This window comes from Rana temporaria, chromosome 13 (genome assembly GCF_905171775.1).
Source record: "Rana temporaria chromosome 13, aRanTem1.1, whole genome shotgun sequence".
Classification (NCBI taxonomy): domain Eukaryota; kingdom Metazoa; phylum Chordata; class Amphibia; order Anura; family Ranidae; genus Rana; species Rana temporaria.
In genome coordinates, this window is record NC_053501.1 from 97,302,098 (window position 1) to 97,323,822 (window position 21,725).

A 21,725-nucleotide genomic window follows, 5' to 3' on the forward strand; every position below is an offset into this window, starting at 1 on the left:
TGGATTAATGCTTTAATAAATTGTATTTTTAAAAAGGAAAACATCAGATCAGACTGTCATATATAGCACAAAAGAAATTGACAACCAACCCCTCAAAATAATAAGTAGGGAAAGGGAAAGATAAAGAAATAAGAATTATCACTATAGAATAAATGTAAACCACCATGAAACCAGAGGACGCCAAAATTAGCTCCCTTATTCCTAACCAAGCCAATCAAAATACCAATCAAATGGGAAAACAATTATGCATTGTTATTTTGTATTTTTAAATGTAATTGCAAACACTAGCATGATCCAATGTACATTTAATCATTATATATGTGTTTACAAATGTGTAAACTTTTCTAAACGTGTTCCATCAAATTCCCATTGTGTCCTGTAGTGATGTCGGCTTCCTTCCAGAACCGGTAGATGTTTTTTGACATCTGTTGCTTATCTATTGAACTGTAAGCAGAGAGAAGTAAATGTCCGTAAATATTAAAACCATATTTAAATAATACCTAGACCTTATTCTTTCATACTTTCTCATTAATGACTGCTTTTGCTTTACAGAAAAATATGTGACCTCTATTATCTTATAACGTCCATTGCTGATATTAGATATAAGCAGATAGAACTGAGCTACTTACAGAAGGTGTAAGAGACTTGGAAGCCCTTTGCCTGGGTAGACTTGTCACTGTGGAATACGAGAACCATAGAGTTGCCTTTGGAGTAATACACAGGGATGGTGCGATCCCCACAGAATGGACCCATTTGTGTACCATCCATGAAGAGTGTCAGATAGTCGTACATACACATAATGGCAGACTCTAAATGGAAGTCACTTATGGTCAGAGCAATCTGAAAAAGAAATACAATTATCACTAACATGACAATGTTGTGTTCATACAACAAACAAATCATTTTTTATAGAATAAAAGCGAGTATTTTGTTTCTTACAATTCATTGATGTTACAGTCTACCTGAAATAATATTTGACATTAAAGCCACATTAAACCCAAGAGCAAACATTTATTATGTTGCAGTTTACCAATTTGTACATGTAATGGCTGCTTTTGTTTTCTTTTTTAGGCTTTCTTCAATGTTCATTTAGTTATCCAGCCAGCAAGTCTGTTGTTTTTCAAAAGCACAAGCTATCCAGCAGAATGTATCATTTTACATGGATAGGCCAAATCATTCAACACTGGCAGGGGAGCTTAAAATGACCAACTTTATTTATTCACGTAAAACCTTTATCCCAAAAGGAAAAAAAACTGCTGTATTTAAATCTTAATACATTTAATACATTTAACGCCCCCCCAAAACAAAAATGCCAGATCACCAAGTGAAAACAGGGAAAAGCCAAGAAAACGGATGCAGCCACTGCATCTAATGATTGCTAATGTGAAAAAAACGTTTTTTTGTTTTGAGAGATTTATGTCGCTTTAGGGGTGATACTGCACATAAAAGGCAGTGCTTAGGAATCTCGTTGGAAAAAGGAAGTATTTTCTATTCCTGCGGTGTAATGGTCATCAAAAAAAATTAATTACGGACAAGGAAGGAAATTTCCGGACAAGGAAGGAAAAATCCAGAGCTGGGAGATTTTCTGTGCTCCTCCTACATTACTGGCTGATTTCTTTGTCATTCACCGGTCTACAATAGACTCAAGAAACTGATCAGCCCCCTTCCTCTCCCCTGTGCTCCTGTTAGGCCTCATACACACGACCGTTTTCCGTGACAGAATCCATCAAGAAACATGGTGGCAGAGCTTTTTTTGCCGAGGAAAACGGTCGTGAGTATGTTTTTCATTGAGAAAACTGTAGAGGAACTCGACGAGAAAAAAAGAGAGTTCTCTTTTTCCTGGACGGGAGTCTCAATTTCCTTGTCGTGTTCCTCGTCGGGCTGGTTTTAGACGAGAAACACGTTCGTGTGTATGCTAAGAAACCAGCGCATGCTCAGAATAAAGTATGAGACGGGAGCGCACCTTCGGTAAAAGTAGCGTTTGTAATGGAGATAGCACATTTTTCACGCTGTAACAGTCTGAAAAGTGCAAATCGTCTCTTACCAAACTTTTACTTAACACGCAGTAACATGATTATCAAAAGCAGCCCCAAGGGCTGTGCCAGTGGAATCGAACTTCCCCATGCCGTTGTATGTGTTGTACGTCACCGCGTTTGAGAACAAGGAGATTTGGTCTTGACAGTGTGTATGCAAAGCAAGCTTGTCAAGTTTCTTGACAAGCCTAACAAGGAACTCGTCGAGGAAAACGATGTGTCTTTTCCGACGAGTTCCTTGGTCGTGTGTACGAGGCCTTACTCTCAATCAGGATGGTAGAAATGAGTCCAGTGCTGCAAAGTCAAGTAAATCTTTATAAACCACTTACAAATGTCACACCACCAGTTCTCAGCCAGCTTCACAAATTACCACCAACACTTCCTGTCATCACTGGGAAAAGAGCCAGAACGTCTTGGTGGTAGATAGTCTTATGCCGCGTACACACGATCGGTTTGTCTGATGAAAACGGTCTGATGGACCGTTTTCATCAGACTAACCGATCGTGAGTGGGCCCCATCGGTTATTTATCCATTGGTTAAAAAACTAGGAACTTGTTTTAAAATTATCTGATGGTTAACTAACCGATAGAAAAAACGATCGTCTGTGGGTACATCCATCGGTTAAAAATCCACGCATGCTCAGAATCAAGTCGACGCATGCTCGGAAGCATTGAACTTAATTTTTTTCAGCACGTCGTTGTGTTTTACGTCACCGCGTTCTGACACGATCGTTTTTTTAACCGATGGTGTGTAGGCACGACTGATGAAAGTCAGCTTCATCGGATATCTGATGAAAAAATCCATCAGACAGTTTTCATCGGATTAACCGATCGTGTGTACAGGGCATTAGAGAAATCTACATTAGATTTGCCATCAGCCATGTATTGTAATGCCCTAAACAATACATTCAGTTTCTATTTAATCAGGTAGGCCCTGGTGAACACTGGTAAATTCAAAGGGGGTTGTACATTCAGATTGTAATGTGTCTGTCCAACATTATATTTTATTTGTGTGATAATTTTAGAGAATGAGGAAGTCAAGTAATTAGGGAGAATTATGAAGGCATCTTGTTTTACCTTATTTCCAACAGGAGCTGTGATGGTGAAGTTACAATTCATGTTTGGACTGTAGTTCCCTGGGTATCCCGGAGATGTGAAGCTGCCTTGAGAGTTAAAGAAGGTTCCTCCACACTGAACTGTAAGAATATCGATATAATCAATATAGTAAGGAGATTTATAATAGTATATGACATCATTTTATGTTTATGTGTATACTGTATATACATAGTTCATCTTCCCTTTTCAGAGTTTCAAGTTCCTCTTAGGCTAGGACCCCACTCTCCAACCCTCAATGAAAAGCTCAGATGTAGAGATGGCCTACACAGGCACCAAATGCTGCTTCAGGGCAGGAATGGGAGAGAGTCACACGTTCTGCCTTACCCAGAAGTGTTTCACAGAGCACTGGTGAGAAAACAGGAGTGTCCTATGAAAATAAATAACTGTAGTGGAGGTGGGTGGGCTACCATACAAACCTATTATTTTGTCCTAAATGGGATAAGTACAGATGCTGTAAAATCTATCCATCTTGTTCCCCCACTGTACTGCTTGGGTTACAAGCATCTTTAGTCTAGAAGGGAATAAATAAGTTGAAATGCTTATCTTATTTATCCCTCCCACAGGCTTCCTCCATGCTGTACTACTGGCCAATGAAGCTGCTTTTTTTTGCCGTTCTCCTGGCTGTAGAATCTCAGATGTCATCAAAATTAACACAGAATCAGCAGTCATGCATTGTACATGACTGGAGAATTTTGAATGACATTGTCAACAGCAAAAAAGTCCATAGGAATTTAACAACCTCTTAGTTTCGCAGAAGGGCAGACAGCAGTGATATACCACAAGAAAGAAGAATTTATACAGTATCTGATCCAAAATAAGCCATAGAGGTAATTGTTATCACTCTTAAAGTTGACCAACATACACATTGAACATTATATCAACAATTGTATAGTGTGAGGTCCTGACTGACTGGTAATTTTAATTGTATATACTAAAAAACTTCATGGATTACCTCAAAGGTTACAAACAGAGGTTAGAGGACATCAAACTGTTGTGCCAATAGTCCCTCATTGGGAGGGATCTCCTCTGTATCTATGATTCTTTCTCTAATCACTTTCTTTACCAATAAAATAAATCAGCATACCTGAGCTATATGAAGCTTGGAAGCCGTCCCCAGCAACAGCCCCGTCACTGACAAACTGGACCAACATCTGGCTTGTGGAAGCGATGATTGGAGGGATAGTTTGACTTCCGCATATTTTATCCAACAACACAGGAGAGTTCTTAGAGGGACCGTCATAGATCCTCATGTAGTCTGAGTCACAGTTAGGAGTGGATTGGATATTAAAGTTACTGAACTTCAATGTAGCCTTAAAAGTGACACAAGGAAAATGTATTATCTACAGTAAACCCCAAGCGTCCCATACTTGTAACTGCAAACTGGGTTAATTTGTAATTGCAATATGATGCAATCGATTACTATATTAATGCTTGAAAATTCCTTCAGAAAAAAAACAAAAAACACACAAGAATATGTAGGATTCTAATTTCTGTTAAAAGCTCTTGCAGCTATAGACAATTCTAGCTAAGATGTCTCTTGAAACATGTGTTGCCAAAATAGGCTTCCAGCAATGAAGTGGTAATGATAGTCTGAAGACTATAAAGTGGCCATAATGAAGGGAAGTATTATTCCAACATATGGAGCAATTGGTGGTTGAAGCAGAGTATGAGGTTCAGAGACATTTATATCTTAAATGACCTTCTCTATACCTTTGTTTCAGGCAAAAAGTCAAGCCACCGCAATGGCTTCACTTCAATGTACAAAAGTGTGATGTTCAGGTAGGGAGTATTTGGACCTATTGCGTGGCTCTAAACTAGTCGAGTCTCTTTTTTTATGAATGTAAAATGTAGATGGTGTACAAAACAATGTTCAGATGGCAGTTCATTTTCACAGCCAGGTTGCTAGACATTTAGGGTCACATTTTGCATGTCTACATTTCTGTCTCCTCACCTTCCCTGATGGAACTCTGATCAACCAAACGCAGTCACCATTATTAGGATAAGCAGAGGGATAGTTGTCGGAAGTGAAAATTCCTGTCTTATTATTAAGCAAAGTCGCACAGACACCTGAGAAGGGAGAAATAGACGTATAAATTGTATATCATTACTATGACCCACCAAAGAAAAATAACCCAAAATGAATTTGAGATGCATGGGGATGCCACATATGTGTACATTATTTATTGTGTACATCCATAGAAGGGCCCAGAGAAAAAAGTGCACATTTAGTTTTTTTGTTAAACGGTAAAAATTCACTTAACCACTTTGGGGACCGCCCAGTGTATATATACGTCGGGACTTTAAAGATGTATATCTCTGTTATGGCAGAAGCTGTTGCCATAACCCAGGTATCCATTTCTTCAGTGAGCAGTCCGGTTTACGATAATGGTGGTCTCTGCGGCAGATTTGCCACAAGATCACCATTATCAGTGGTGAGAAAGGGGCCCCCCTCCCTCCGCTCTCCCGTGCCCTCTACCTCTTACCAAGGCCGTCGGTAGCGGTGGAGGCAACCGGATTTTCCCACGCTAGTGGTATGGAGATGAGTGAGGGGAAGATGACCCCCAGTCATCTCCATACCATAGCAGGGCGGAAGCAACGTCAAAACGTCCCTTCCGCCCAGAGCTCTTAAAGGGAAATTTTTCAAATAACAATTTTTTTTTATTGCATTTTAGTGTAAATATGAGATCTGAGGTCTTTTTGACACCAGATTTCATATTTAAGGACCTGTCATGTTTTTTACTATTACAAGGGATGTTACCTTGTAATTAGATTAAAAGTGACCCAAATTATTATTTTTTTTTAAATAAGATTTTTTTTAAAGCGCCCCGTCCCGCCAAGCTCGCGCACAGCAGCGAACGCATACGCGAGCAGCGCCCACATATAACAACGGTGTTCAAACCTCACATGTGAGGTATCGATGCGATCGTTAGAGCGAGAGCAATAATTCTCACCCTAAACCTTATCTGTAACTCGAAACATGCAACCTGTAGAATTTTTTAAACGTCCCCTATGGAGATTTTTAAGGGCAAAAGTTTGTCACCATTCCACGAACAAGCGCAATTTTGAAGCATGACATGTTGGATATCAATTTACTCTGCTTAACATTATCTTTCACAATAAAAAAAGAAAATTGGGCTAACTTTACAGTTGTCTTATGTTTTTATTTAAAAAAGTGTATTTTTTCCCTAAAACGTGCGCTTGTGAGACCGCTGTGCAAAAACGGTGTGATATAAAGTATTGCAGTGACCACCGTTTTATTCTCTAAGGTGTTAGTAAAAATGTATAATGTTTGGGGGCTCTAAGTAATTTTCTAGCAAAAAAACATGTTTTTAACTTGTAAACACTGACTCTGAAAAAAAAGCTTGGTCCTTAAGTGGTTAAAATGCAATAGAAAAAACGTATAATTTCAAATTTTTCAAACCCATGAAACTGGAATGTACAGAAACTTACTGCATTGATAAAGTCGGTTAATTTTAGTGACATCCAAGACGCTCAGTCCAACTGTCTGCCCAATAGGCACATTGGGGTCAGGCTTGGGGACAATTGTGGGTTTGTTTGAAGTGTTGGTGAATGCATAGCTGGAAAATGTTCAATGGATATAAGATTGATATATTACCTTAAAAATATTTTATAATTGATCAGTGATTTACCAGCTAACACAAAAGTCATGACTTACCCATCATAATGCATCACTGAACCGTAATCATATGGACTGCCCAGGTTATTGGTGTCCGCTTTAGCAAAATTACCCAATTTTCCTGTAACAAGAAAAAAGCAGTGGTAATGTCTCTTCTTTGAAAACATGACTGAATTTGCTTTGTGTAAATGTCTGCAGTACCTTTAGGGATATACTGGAAATTGATGTCAACATAATTGTCACGATCACTTCTTACATGCTCATGGTAGAAGCCCAGGGCATGTTCTAGTTCATGTTGTATAATCCCCCTGTAGATGCAGCCTCCACCCAATGAAACTGTCTGGCTTCCACCAGTTCTTCCAAGATATGAGTAACAGCTAGAAATTGTAAATATATAGATCAAAATAGTTTTTTTAGCTTTAGCCATTTGGGAGCCTAAGACAATAGTTTTAATAAAAACAATGATTGAATCTGAGCTACAATAAGAAAACAATTAATATGTTAAGCTTTTGAACTTTCTAACTCATATCAGCAGTGCCCAGTTCTAATAAGAGGTATGGCGTTTGGGACCATTGTGCTGGCTCCAAGCATTGGATCACTGCTCACTTTTGGACAGACGTATGTTGACACAAAGCCCTATACTATATACTAAATGTTAGCAGCGCCGGGATAAATATCTTATGTCCCTGTGCTATTTCTACTAGGTGCACAAAAAAAGGAGACAACCAAGAAGCACCTCGCTGTTGGCTTGTGACTTTCACATGTATTAGCAAATGTACAGAGGAGTTTGATAGTTTTCTTTTGGAGGAAATTAAAAAGAGCATCCATCATGCACAAATAGGTGCTGTAAAGTCTAAGGTGTTTATGTTTTAGATGCTCCCTACTGTGAAAAACTATGATAGACAATAGACAACCTTACCCGTCACCAGGAGTGATGTTGATGTAATCATCTTCTGTTGTAAGAGGCACAAACCTCACACAAGTCAATGTCTCAAACTCGGCCATGGCGAGCACAATACTGTTCAGGTCACTGGCACCTGGAAACAGAAAAAGAAGGTTGGGTTTATACAAATAACAAATAGCAATGAATATTTAAATGCAAGAGAAAAAAAGAGGGAACTCACTGTAGCGGGAATCTATGGTGTAGGGAACAGGAACACTACCACTATCACTTTTAGGCCAAAGGCAAGAAGGACAGTTCATGGCACTGCGCTCATTCCGTACCAGCACATCTCCTCCATACATGGGTGTTTTGCTATCTGAAAATACAGAAAATGGTTACAGTTAATACACTAAAATTCATTATATTTAACCCCCCTGACGGTAAACCCGAGCGTGACTCGGGGTTGGTTTTACATGTTAGGATCGGCAAACCCGAGTCACGCTCGGGCTGGACGGGCTTACCTTTCGCTGGATCCACAGGCTTGGTTTACTCACCTTGTCCCTGGATCCAGCCATGCCACCCGCTGTGTGAGCGAGCGGGACCTCCTCGCTCGATTCACAGTCCCCGTGTGACGCCGATCTCCGTTCCCTGCGACGTTACGACGCACGGGGACGGAGAACGGCGCCAAATTCAAAAAAGTAAACAAACACATTACATACAGTATACTGTAATCTTATAGATTACAGTACTGTATGTAAAAAATACACACCCCCCTTGTCCCTAGTGGTCTGTCCAGTGTCCTACATGTACTTTTATATAATAAAAAATGTCATTTCTGCCTAAAAACTGTAGATTGTCCAAAAGTGTCCCTTTATGTCAAAAATGGTTTTAGATCAGCTAGAAAACAGCGATAATAAATTATAATCACTTGCAGAAATGTGCGATAGCGATTTGCGGGGAAATTCGTCATAAAAAAAATAAAATAATGACAGCGACAATTCTGCAACTGCAAATTTCAGTGATTTTGAGTTGATTACATTATTGAATAATTTTTATTATAATTATATTATTATTTGTTATAATTATTTATAATTATTTATTATATTATAATTTATAATTTTGTTTTAAAAAAAAAAATCATACCCGGGATGCCTACAAGACTCTTGCTTGGTCAGATTTAAGTGAGTTATTTCTAAAAATTACAGGCCTACAGTATAAAACGCCAATTTCCTTGCAAAATAAATGTACCGCTTTTGGTACGTAATTCCAGACAGAATCATACCGCCAGGGAGGTTAAGCTGCCCATACACAGTGAACTGGCTGAAGTTTACTATGTGGGTGGCTCTGTCAGTCCCTTCTCACCTGACATGCTCTGATTGAAAAATGGACGGGTCCAAAGAGAACATTTTAGAACCAACAACGGTTGCATCTAATCAGATGCAATACAGTACAGTGTTGGGGTATAAAACAGAATAGAATAGGCACAGTGGGAATCTGTGCATCTGGAGGAACCTGTTAGATAGTTTCATGCAGTCCAAAGGCCCAGCTTTACTCAGTTCCGTGACACAGCACAAACCTGTTTGGCAGGGAAGGAGACCTGATTTTGCTATACTGCAGTGAAGTTGGCCTCTTGAATCTTCCCATGCAGGACCCCAGCACAAAGCATTCCCCCCCATGTAGAGCCTTCCCACTATGGAGGGCAGAACTAAGGTCGGGTACACACGAGAGGATTTATCCGCGGAAACGGTCCGGGGGATATCCTCTGGCGGATTTTGATCTCATGGTTGTACTAACCATGAGATCATGACGCGGCGACGTGCGCGACGCTGTCATATAAGGAATTCCACGCATGCGTCGAATCATTACGACGCATGCGGGGGATGGATTCCGACGGATTGATCCGGTGAGTCTGTACAGACCAGCATGGAATGGATTCCAGCGGATCGATTTCTTAGCATGTCAAGAAATTTTGATCCGCTGGAAATCCATCCCCGGGGACAAAAATCCACGGAAACAGATCCGCTGGAGAGTGTGATGAGGCTGAAGCATTATGGGTGGAACTGCATACAGATGTGCGTAGTTCAAAATTAATCATTGGAGTTTGTTATAAACCACCCAATGTTAATGAGGAGGTGGAGACTCAGCTCCTTGCACAGATGGAAAGGGCTGCAAGGTCTGGGACGGTGATAATAATGGGGGATTTTAACTACCCAGAAATTGACTGGATTAATGGCACTTCTGGGACAGTTAAAGGACAAAAATTTAAAAACCTATTGCAGGACAATTTTATGGTGCAGTTTATTGAGGCCCCAACTAGGAATGATGCCCTGTTGGACCTGATAATTTCAAACCATGCAGAGCTTATTACTAATGTTCAGATAAAGGAACACCTGGGTAGCAGTGATCATAACATGATTTCATTTAATGTTAACTATAAGCAAGAAATACATACAGGAAATATTAAAACACTAAATTTTAAGAGAGCAAATTTTCCAAGGATGAGGGCTGCTCTCCAGGACTTGGACTGGGAGGGACTATTGGCACAGATGAACACAGAACAGAAATGGGAATTCTTCAAAAAGACTGTGTGGAACCTCACTGCAAAGTATGTTCCCATGGGCAATAAGTTTAAAAGGCTAAAAATAAAACCTATGTGGCTCACGGTCAAAGTTAAAAAAGCTATAAACAATAAGAAAGTAGCTTTTAAAAAATATAAAAATGAAGGAACACTAGTGTTGTTTAAATGTTACAAAGAATATAACAGGATATGCAAAAAGGAAATCAAGGATGCAAAAATTCAAAACGAACGACAGATTGCAAAAGATAGTAGGACAAACCCCAAAAAATTCTTTAAATATATTAATAGTAAAAAGGTGAATTCTGAGCATGTAGGCCCCTTACAAAATAATCTAGAGTGGGTGACTGGGGACAAAGAGAAGGCAAATTTACTAAATGTTTTCTTCAGCTCTGTGTATACAATGGAGCATGGGGGAGCTCATGTCCAAAATGGGGGTGGGAGTGACACAGCCCCAAATCCACAATGGCTCAAAAGTGATATGGTCCAGAAATATTTAGACAGAATAAAGGTGGATAAAGCACCTGGACCTGATGGCATCCATCCACGGATCCTAGGTGAGTTGAGCTCTGTCATTTCAAAGCCACTGTATCTAATATTTAGGGACTCATTAAAGACAGGAATAGTACCACTGGATTGGCGCAGGGCCAATGTGGTGCCCATATTTAAAAAGGGAACAAAGTCTTTACCAAGTAACTATAGACCTGTTAGTTTAACTTCTATAGTTGGGAAGATACTGGAACGTTTAATAAAAGACCACATGGATGAGTTCTTGCTGGAAAAAAACTATTTAAGCAGCAGACAACATGGATTCATGAAAGACAGAAGTTGTCAGACAAACCTGATTTCCTTTTATGAAGAGGTAAGTAAAACCCTGGACAGAGGCGTGGCTGTGGACGTGATATATTTGGATTTTGCAAAAGCGTTCGATACAGTTCCGCACACACAGCTCATGTGTAAGGTAAGGTCTACAGGATTGAATATATCAGTTTGTAAATGGATAGAAAACTGGCTGAAAGACAGAATTCAGAGAGTCGTGGTTAATGATTCTTACTCTGAATGGTCCAATGTTATCAGTGGTGTACCCCAAGGTTCAGTGCTGGGACCCTTACTTTTCAATATATTTATAAATGATATTGGGTCTGAGATCAAAAGTAACATTTCTGTCTTTGCAGATGACACCAAGCTATGCAGTGGAATAACGTCCTTACAGGATGTCTCCAATTTACAAGCCGACCTCAATGCTCTGTCTGATTGGGCGACTAAGTGGCAGATGAGGTTTAATGTAGATAAATGTAAAGTTATGCACTTGGGGGCTAAGAATATGCATGCATCATACATACTAGGGGGAGTACAACTGGGGGGGTCTGTAGTGGAGAAGGATCTGGGGGTTTTAGTTGATCATAAGCTCAATAATGGCATGCAATGCCAAGCTGCGGTTTCCAAAGCGAGCAAAGTCCTTTCTTGTATTAAGAGAGGTATGGACTCCAGAGACAGAGATATAATTTTGCCCCTGTACAAATCATTAGTAAGACCTCATCTGGAATATGCAGTTCAGTTTTGGGCACCAGTTCTCAAAAAGGATATAGGAGAACTGGAGAAAGTGCAGAGAAGAGCAACCAAACTGATAAGAGGCATGGAGGAGCTCAGCTATGAGGAAAGATTAGAGGAACTAAATTTATTCACTCTTGAGAAGAGGAGAATAAGGGGGGATATGATCAACATGTACAAATATATAAGAGGTCCATACAGTGAACTTGGTGTTGAGTTATTCACTTTACGGTCATCACTGAGGACAAGGGGGCACTCTTTACGTCTAGAGGAAAAGAGATTTCACCTCCAAATACGGAAAGGTTTTTTCACAGTAAGAGCTGTGAAAATGTGGAACAGACTCCCTCCAGAGGTGGTTCTGGCCAGCTCAGTAGATTGCTTTAAGAAAGGTCTGGATTCTTTCCTAAATGTACAGAATATAACTGAGTACTAAGATTTGTAGGTATAGTTGATCCAGGGTAAATCCGATTGCCTCTCGGGGGATCAGGAAGGAATTTTTTCCCCTGCTGTAGCAAATTGGATCATGCTCCGCTGGGGTTTTTTGCCTTCCTCTGGATCAACTGTGGGTATGGAGTTGGGTGTATAGGATTTTACTGTGTTTTTTTATTTTGTTTTTTTGTGGTTGAACTGGATGGACTTGTGTCTTTTTTCAACCTGACTAACTATGTAACTATGTAACTATGTAACTATGTACACACCAGGGAATCTATCCGCTGGAGCCGGTCCGCGGATCAATTCCAGCGGATCGATCCTCTCGTGTGTATGGGGCCTTAGAAATGCCTGAGAAGATGCTAAGCCTAACCCTTTCCCACCTGGGCAACTAAAACAAACAAACTAGCTAATCTGTAAGCACCTGATTACACACAGACCTGTTTGGCAGGGAGGAGACCTGATTTTGCTCTGCTGCAGTGAAGTAACACTGAGGCCTCGTACAAACGACCGAACATGTCCGCTGACACTGGTCCGCGGACATGTCTGACCGTGTGTACGGCCTAGCGGACTGGATTCCTGGGCTAGCGGACAGGTTTCCAGCGGACAAAAGTTTCTTAGCATGCTAAGAAACTTTTTCGCTGGAACCATGTCCGTGGGACATGTCCGATGGTCAGTATGACTCATCGGACATGTCCGCTGGTTATGATGTATAACCAGCGTCCCGAAATCCCGCGCATGCGTCGAATTGATTCGACGCATGTGTGGAAGCATTGACCTTCCGTGTCAGAGAACATCCGTGTCGTCTACGTCACCGCGTTCTCTGTCCGCGTGGATTTTGGTCTGATGGTGTGTACACACATCAGACCAAAACCTCCCAGCAGACATGTCCGATGAAAACGGTCCGCGGACCGTTTTCATCGGACATGTCTGCTCGTCTGTACAAGGCCTTACAAGTCTGATAATCTCATGTCTCTGTCACTCTGCTCTCTCCTCCTTTCACAATGGAGCATTTACTACAATACAGCCAACATACTCCTTGTGCTACTCCTCCCACCTCTACTATGAGCTTTACAATGAAGGTACTTAAATCACTTGTATTTAAAAGAGTACAATTAAGATGTAGTAAGAAATACAGAGCTGCATTCATTGATGATTTTTTTTATCTACCTGGACTTCAGCTTTAAGTGTGGATTTAGAAATATAAATAGCAGCATAAGAATATACAGTCTTACCATAGATATTGATGCTGATTCTCTACTAAATTCACATTCAAAGTGCAATTTCTAAAGTTTGAAAGAAAACCGTCTATTTGTCTTTAATTAATCAACCTCTTTATCTCACAAGTTTCACTGCAATGGTAGACGTGAATAGGAATAACCCATCAGTCTTTTTTAGAAATGGAATAGTGATGTTAAAAACTTATTCAGCAATGACAACGAGATTGTAATCTAAAACAATAGTGCCATATTTCTCCTCGCACACTATTGGCTAGTCCATCAGTGCATCATTTTAAGGATCTTGAAACTCATAACTTTATGCATTATAATTGGTTATTATTTGTTCCCTTGCCTGGATTTAGCACCATCATAATGCAGTAAAATCCTGTGGATTAGAATAAATACCTTTATTAGCTTTCAAAATCTTGCTGAAGATCCCTTGTGGCACTTCGGAGTCTTCACTCTTTGGGGCTGTGTATACAAAATACACATTAGGCATATCTAGAGAAATAATCACAGCTAAAAATTCAAGTGACTTAATTTTGTGTATATATCGAACCCGTTTTTATAAATGTAATTATTAATTCATGTGAATATAGGGTAGCTCTACAAAGCTGTCCCTGATCTGTGAAACTTCTGGTTAGGAAATTATTTAAGACTTTAAAACATACTCTGTTGCCAGGGTCCTAAAATACATGCAGACGGATATTTGTGCATTTAACATATTTTAGGAATGTCATTAAATGTAAAAAAATTCCCTTGTGAAAATAGCCAAAGGCTTGAAACTGCTGCCTGGATGTGATGTCATCAGCCCCAGCAGACTCAGAGCTTTCGCTCAAGTGACACTTTATAGTATTTCTCTTCACTCCTCCCCAGCAGATAAATCAAAGTTCATGTGGGGAGGTGAGGGGAGGGGCGGAGATGCTGGGCCAGCACAGACGGTAATTGGAGGGCTAAGAGAAACAATGAGGGAGGGGGCCGTGCTAGGGAAGTGACTCTCAGAGTAGTCAACATGTTGTTGCAAGTTCAAAGCCACATTGCAGGTGAATAATAATTTATGGAAAAGAAAATACTGCAAACAAGTGTTTAAAATAATTTATTTTTCTAATTATTTTTAATAATTTTATTTTTCTGCAATGTTTTAAATTGGTGAACGGGTCTCTTTAAAGTAAGGCATGTTTAGCATAAAAGCTATACAAATGTGCAATGGTCTTTCTTAGAGGCTTGTTCTAGATGGAGAAGGAAAATAATTTTATAGATTATCTGGCCAGGCTGATTAGGGCCAATGGAGCAGTGCAAACTATTTTTGATTTAGGAATTAGGATTTAGGATTAGGAATGTTATTAAAAAAAGTCTAATGAACTGGGGGAAAAAGCAGAACAAAGAAAACAGCTGAGAGAGAACAGAAAGAAAGCATTTATTATTTCTTAAATAAGAATGTTAAAAAGCTTACCATCTTTGTTCACTTCAAGTAGATTGTACTGAAAAGTAAATGTTTTGTATCAATATCTTATTTCAGATGAAATACAATAATAAGAGATAACAAGTCTTGGCCCCAACTCCTCTACACCCGGCAGAGTCCTCCTCAGCCCTACTGGGAATCTCTCAAAAGTGAGGTAAAATCCTTTCTTAGACAGATGTTACCACAACAGTCATCATTGGAAGATTTTACCGTATTCCCTGTTCTGTTCACATTTATAACATTTTGGATTTCCTCTCACTTTCTGTCCTAGTGGCAATGGCCTGTACAAAAGTCAAATCTCCCTACAGTGGATCCAAACAGTAATAAGAAAGTGTTAAACTCTAAGAAGATTCCTAACCCCCCACCACTTCATCCAAATCTAAGAGGAAACAGTTTTTGCTAGAGTTACACTTCACTACTAACTAATATTGGTAACTTATTGGATGTTATACTTTCCTAAATATGGTTTTGACCTGTCCCCTGTACTGTTCATGTCAGCTCATCATCTCACCTGTATTTGTGCAGATAGAGGTAGACTGGTCACCAGCCCTGTCACACAGCCCAGAAGCAGGAGGAAGACTTTTTCATTCATCTTGTTCAGAATTCTCCTTCACTGTAATGTGAAATATCTTCTCTCTGAAGCTTGGTGTGACACTCATCTTCTCTATCACCTTTTATACAGGTACCAGAGAAGATCTGACCAATCATGAGACAGGAAACCAAATTTCAAGAATGACCTAAGTGGACGTGTATGGGAATTAGAACCATATAATTATTTCATGTGTGACACTATGGTCATTATTATCTTATTATTATCTTGGTGTTCAGCTGCCCAGCTTGTAACTGATTGTCATGGTCTCCTGAATATTGTCTATAATTACCGTACATAAAAAGTCCTTCAACATCACCTGATTTTTACAGCTAAAATCTAAATAAATTGGGACTGGCAATGTAATTTTTTATTTATTTTTGTATTCAAGGTTTTACCCATTCTGAGAATAATTATCACTACAGTGCCATGAGCAATGATGTTTTGTAAAATGCAAAAACCCATATAGCCGGATTCAGGTATAGTTACGACGGCGTATCAGTAGATACACCGTCGTAACTCTGAATCCGCGCCGTCGTAACATTAAGCGTATGCTCAAACTGAGATATGCTTAAATGTTGCTAAGATACGACCTCCTACGCCGTTGTATCTTAGCTGCCTATTTACACTGGCCGCTAGGGGCGTGTATGCTGATTTACGACTAGAATATGTAAATCAGCGAGATACGCCTATTCACGAACGTACGCCCGGCTGTCGCAGTAAAGATACGCCATTTACGTAAGGAGTTTTCAGGCGTAAAGATAAACCACCAAAAAGATGGCGCAGCCAATGTTAAGTATGGACGTCGGGACCGCGTAACATTTTTCACGTTTTACGTCGTTTGCGTAAGTCGTCCGTGAATGGGGCTGGACCTAAGTTACGTTCACTGCGAAACCAATGAGTCTTTGCGGCGTAATTTGGAGCATGCGCACTGGGATACGTCCACGGACGGCGCATGCGCCGTTAGTAAAAAACGTCATTTACGTGGGGTCACAATGAATTTACATACAACATACATACACATTTGAATTAGGCGGGCTTACGCCGGCCCAGTTACACTACGCCGCCGTAAGTTAGAGCACAACTTATTTGTGAATACAGGACCTGCTGCTCTGACTTACGGCGGCGTAGTGTATCTGAGATAGTCTACGCCCGTCTAAATCTATCTGAATCTAGCTAATAGTATACTAACAGAGATAATTTATCTTTTAATTTAAAATTTGATTGTATTAAATTAAAATTTGATTGATTAAAGTGATATTAAAATCAATTTTTTTTCATAAAAAATAAATAAACATAGTTACATAGTAGGTGAGGTTGAAAAAAAGACAGAAGTCTATTAAGTCCAACCTATTTGTGTGATCATATGTCAGTATTACATTGTATATCCCTTTAAGTTGCAGTCATTCAGGTGCTTATCTAATAGTTTTTTGAAACTATCGATGCCCCCTGCAGAAACCCACCGCCTGTGGAAGGGAATTCCACATTCTTGCTGCTCTTACAGTAAAGAACCCTTTAAGGTTTAAGGTTAAACCACTTTTCTTCTAATTGAGTGTCCACGTGTCTTATTAAACTCCCTTCTGCAAAAAGGTTTTATCCCTATTTTGGGGTCACCAGTACGGTATTTGTAAATTGAAATCATATTCCCTCTCAAGCGTCTCTTCTCCAGAGAGAATATGTTCAGTGCTTGTAACCTTTCTTCATAACTAATATCCTCCAGACCCTTTATAAGTTGTGTTGCCCTTCTTTGTACTCACTTCATTTCCAGTACATCCTTCCAGAAGACTGGTGCTCAGAAATCAACAGCATACTCCAGGTGAGGCCCGACCAGAGTCTTGTAGAATGTGACAATTATTGCTTTAATCAAGTTAATCCCCTTTTTAATGCATGCCAATATTCTGTTTGTTAGTTTCCATCCTAGATTCCCCCAGAGTTTCACCCCCTTGTGAGTAGCTTTCATATTCATATTTTTGCCACCCAAATGCATTATTTTACATTTTTCTACATTAAACCTCATTTGCCATGTAGCTGCCCACCCCATTAATTTGCTCAGATCTTTTTGCAAGGTTCCCACATCCTGCGGAGAAGTTATTGCCCTGCTTAACTTAGCGTTGTCCGCAAATACAGAGATCCTCCAGGTCGTTTATGAACAAACTAAAAAGGATTGGTCCCAGCACAGAACCCTGGGGGACCCCATTTATCACCACCCTCTGAACTTTCTATCAGGAATCAAGTACTCACCGAGACCGAACTGCCGAGGGTGGTTCACCTTTACGACCAAGCGCGCCCGCCCACTGAGTTTTGGAACAGGTGGCGGAAGCACGAGGCGGTACCGGTGCCAGTGGAGAAGCGTTGACCGGTGACGGTTGTAGATGACAGGTGCTTCTGGGTGACTGCAGACGGAAACAGGAACAAACGATACTGAAGCCGGATAACCGGTACTGAAAGAGTCCAAGAAACAAACTGGAAAGTCCGGGGTGCAAGCCAAGGTTCGGGGAGCAGAGAAGACAGCAGATCCGGGTCACAAGCCAAGAGGTTCAAGGGCAGGAGAAACAACAACAGAGTCCAGGTCACAAGCCGAGGTCAGGGTCAGAAGAGTTCAATAGAGTGGTGAAGCAATCCGAAGTCAGGTTCCAGGTGAGAGGTGAGTCGGACGGAATTCCAACAGGAAATGGTTTCCAGAGACACAGGTTCAGGAAGTAGCTGACGATAAACCAGCAATCTGTCTACTGACAGGAGCTGGTTTAAATAGGGCAGTCACACTGGTGATTGGCCCCGAGAGGTCACATGCGTATGCGCACACGCCTAAAGTGCCCAGTTAGCCGCCGGGAAGCCAATCTACTACGCTGGTGTGTTAAAGGAGGAAGTACAGCGCTTTGGCCCTGACAGTGCCCCCCCCCAAGGGGCGAACTCCGGACGCCTAAACTGGCCATCAACTCCGGATGCTCCTGGTGAAAAACACGAATTAGCCGAGGGGCATGCACATTTCTTGAAGGTTCCCATGAGTTGTCTTCTGGAGGGTAGCCCCTCCATTTGATCAGGTATTGGAGTTGTCTCCCCTTTTTTCTACAGCTCAAAATGGCCTCGACCTCAAACTCCTCTTCTCCATCAATCTCCACTGGTGGTGCAGGAAGAGCTGCCCTTCCCTGAAAAGGGTCGGGGATGGTAGGTTTTAGGAGGGAGGCATGAAAAACCGGGTGGATTCTATAAGAGTTGGGTAATGAAAGTTCAAAAGCTACTTCGTTGATCTTGCGTTTGATTCTAAACGGGCCAATGAATCTCGGACCTAGCTTCCGGGCAGGAACTGGCAACTTCAAATTAGCCGCGGAGAGCCAGACCTCTTCCCCAATTTCAAAAGAGGGACAGTCCTTCCTTCCCTTATCATAGAATTTCTTATAATCCTCTTGGGCTTGCTGCATTACATCCCTGAGTTTCCGAAAGTTAGACTGTAAGGTGGTTATACGTTCCTGGGCAGCTGGGACAGGTATCTCCGGGAGAGGGTCTGGCAGGAAGGCCGGGTGAAAACCGCAATTAGCCCAAAAGGGTGTTTGGTTGGTGGTAGTGTGAACAGAATTATTGTAGGCAAACTCCGCGGTGGGCAATAGAGATGACCAATCATCTTGGGAGGCAGAACAAAAACATCTGAGGTATTGTTCAAGAGTTTGGTTCGTCCTTTCCGTTTGCCCGTTGCTTTGCGGGTGGTAGGCCGATGACAAACATGTTTTGACTTCCAGGGATCTGAAAAGCTCTCTCCAAAATTTAGAGGTAAATTGGACCCCTCTGTCTGAGACAATGGTTTTGGGGACCCCGTGAAGCCTAACGATTTCTTTGAAGAAAATTTTCGCCGTTTCGGCAGCAGAAGGGGTTCCAACCATGGGTAGAAAATGTGCCATTTTAGACAGGCGATCCACGACTACCAGGATTGTCGTGAAGCCCTCCGATGGAGGTAAATCTACGATGAAATCTAGAGCAATATCAGCCCACGGACGTTCTGGAACTGGCAGAGGCTTAAGTAACCCCCAGGTCTTGGTTTTAGGACCCTTGTTGCGTTGACAGATTGCACATGAAGAAATGTAAGTTTTACAGTCTTGTTTCCATTTTGGCCACCAAAAATAACGGGAAAGTAGTTCAGAGGTCTTCCTTGCCCCAAAATGACCGGCTAACTTACGGTCGTGGAAGGTGCTCAGAACTGATTGCCTGATCTCGGTGGGAACGTAGATCCTGTCTTGAAGCCAAAATAAGCCATCGCGCTCCTTTAGTGACAATGATACTGGGTCCGAGATTTGTCTGGATGCAATTTTGATGGAATTTAACAGATCAGTTTCAGAAACCAAGAGAAAATTCCGGGAAGGCAGGATGGTACTTGGTTCCGCTGTGCAAGGAGTCTCTGGGAACATCCTGGAAAGTGCGTCCGCCTTTCCATTTTTCGAACCAGGCCTATAAGTAATATGGAAATTAAATCGTAAAAAAAAAAGAGCCCATCGAGCTTGTCTAGGTCTCAAACGTTTTGCGGAGCGCAAGTACTCGAGATTTTTATGGTCCGTAAAAATTATAATCGGGTGAATTGCTCCTTCTAACAAGTACCTCCACTCCTCGAGGGCAAATTTGATAGCTAGGAGTTCTCTGTCCCCTACATCATAATTCTTCTCTGGAGTTGTTAGTTTCCTGGAGGCAAAGGCCACGGGATGGAGTAGGGACTTTAACCCTTGCCTTTGTGAAAGAATGGCTCCTAGGGCTGTCTCAGAGGCATCCACTTCCAAAGTAAAGGGCAACTTTGGATCAGGGTGCCGTAAGACAGGTGCTGAAGAAAAAATCTTTTTTAGTTTCTCAAAAGCTTCCTGAGCCTCCTGCGACCAGTGAAAATGGCTGCCTTGGTGGGTAAGTTTGGTGATAGGAATCACGATGGCAGAAAACCCGACGATAAATCGCCGGTAGAAATTGGCGAAGCCAATAAACCGCTGCACTGCCTTCTTATCCACTGGTGTCGGCCAGTCTAAGATGGCTTTGATCTTCTGGGGATCCATGGCGACCCCGCCGGTGGAGATGACAAAACCTAGAAACTGTATCGTCGTTCTTTCAAATTCACATTTTTCGGCTTTCAAAAATAATTTGTGTTTCCTGAGGATAGTAAGAACTTTCTTGACGTGGTGCCTATGAAGCTCAAGAGAAGGGGAAAAAATGAGAATGTCGTCCAGGTATACAACTAAAAAATCGTCCAAATACTCACGAAAGATATCATTGACCAGATGTTGAAAGGTGGCCGGGGCATTGCAGAGCCCGAATGGCATGACGAGATATTCAAAATGACCGAACCGTGACCTGAAGGCGGTCTTCCATTCATCCCCGACTCGGATTCTAACAAGATTGTAGGCACCCCTCAGATCCAATTTGGAAAACACCTGGGCATCTCGAAATCTCTGAAAAAGCTCTGGTATGAGAGGCAACGGGTACCTATTTTTGATGGTGATCCGGTTAAGTTCTCTGTAGTCGATACAGGGTCGTAACGAGCCGTCTTTCTTTTGAACGAAAAAGATACCTGCCCCCGCTGGAGAAGAAGAAGGTCGGATAAAGTTCTTTTGTAAGTTTTCGTCGATGTATTCCTTAAGAGCCGCAAGCTCGGTTTCAGATAACGGGAAGATGCGGCCGAAAGGTATTTCAGAGCCAGGTAAGAGATCAATCGGGCAATCATAAGGCCGATGGGGAGGGAGAGAGTCAGCCTGCTGTTTATCAAAAACGTCTTTAAATTCATGGTAAACAGAGGGGACGTGAGGTGGAAGTTCAGGTGAGGTTACCACAGTTGAACAGGTGGCTACCGTGGGTGCGCAGCAGTTTTGGGCACAAAAGGAAGATGTAAAGTTGACCTCTTTCTTCAGCCAATCGATGCAAGGTTGATGTGTTTGCAACCAGGGAAGTCCTAAAATAATAGGAAAAAGCGGTGAAGGAATGAGATCTAGTCGTAGAAATTCCTGATGACCTGAATCGGTAATGGCTAGAAGAGGCACAGTTTCCTGTGAGACTAGTCCCGATTTAGGAAGAGAGCCATCGGCCAAATGTATTTGCATGCGTTGATCCTTATTGCGAAGGGGTATATGGAGTTTAAGGGCTAAATTGGAGTCCAGAAAATTACTGCATGCACCTGAATCAAGGATGGCCGGGAGGCGGATGGTCTTTTCCGGTAGCTGTAAAGAGACGAAGAGTACAAGATGAGTTTGAGAACTATTTGAGACATGA

At 41.3% G+C, this 21,725-nt stretch overlaps 1 protein-coding gene across 1 annotated transcript in view; it reads right to left on the bottom strand.

The window, feature by feature from the left end:
- Window positions 1–237: 237 nt before the first annotated feature.
- The window catches only part of LOC120920577 (embryonic protein UVS.2-like), a 74,988-nt gene continuing 53,500 nt past the window's right edge, over window positions 238–21,725 (bottom strand). Inside the window, exons 9-19 of the mRNA XM_040332728.1 lie at window positions 13,849–13,914; window positions 7,910–8,044; window positions 7,705–7,822; window positions 6,987–7,162; window positions 6,825–6,906; window positions 6,599–6,726; window positions 5,100–5,215; window positions 4,233–4,458; window positions 3,110–3,228; window positions 630–840; window positions 238–444 (exon numbers count right to left, since the gene is read on the bottom strand). Coding sequence (XP_040188662.1) covers window positions 437–444; window positions 630–840; window positions 3,110–3,228; window positions 4,233–4,458; window positions 5,100–5,215; window positions 6,599–6,726; window positions 6,825–6,906; window positions 6,987–7,162; window positions 7,705–7,822; window positions 7,910–8,044; window positions 13,849–13,914 — 1,385 coding nt within the window. The 3' untranslated portion in view covers window positions 238–436. The remainder of the gene's footprint in view (window positions 445–629; window positions 841–3,109; window positions 3,229–4,232; window positions 4,459–5,099; window positions 5,216–6,598; window positions 6,727–6,824; window positions 6,907–6,986; window positions 7,163–7,704; window positions 7,823–7,909; window positions 8,045–13,848; window positions 13,915–21,725) is intronic.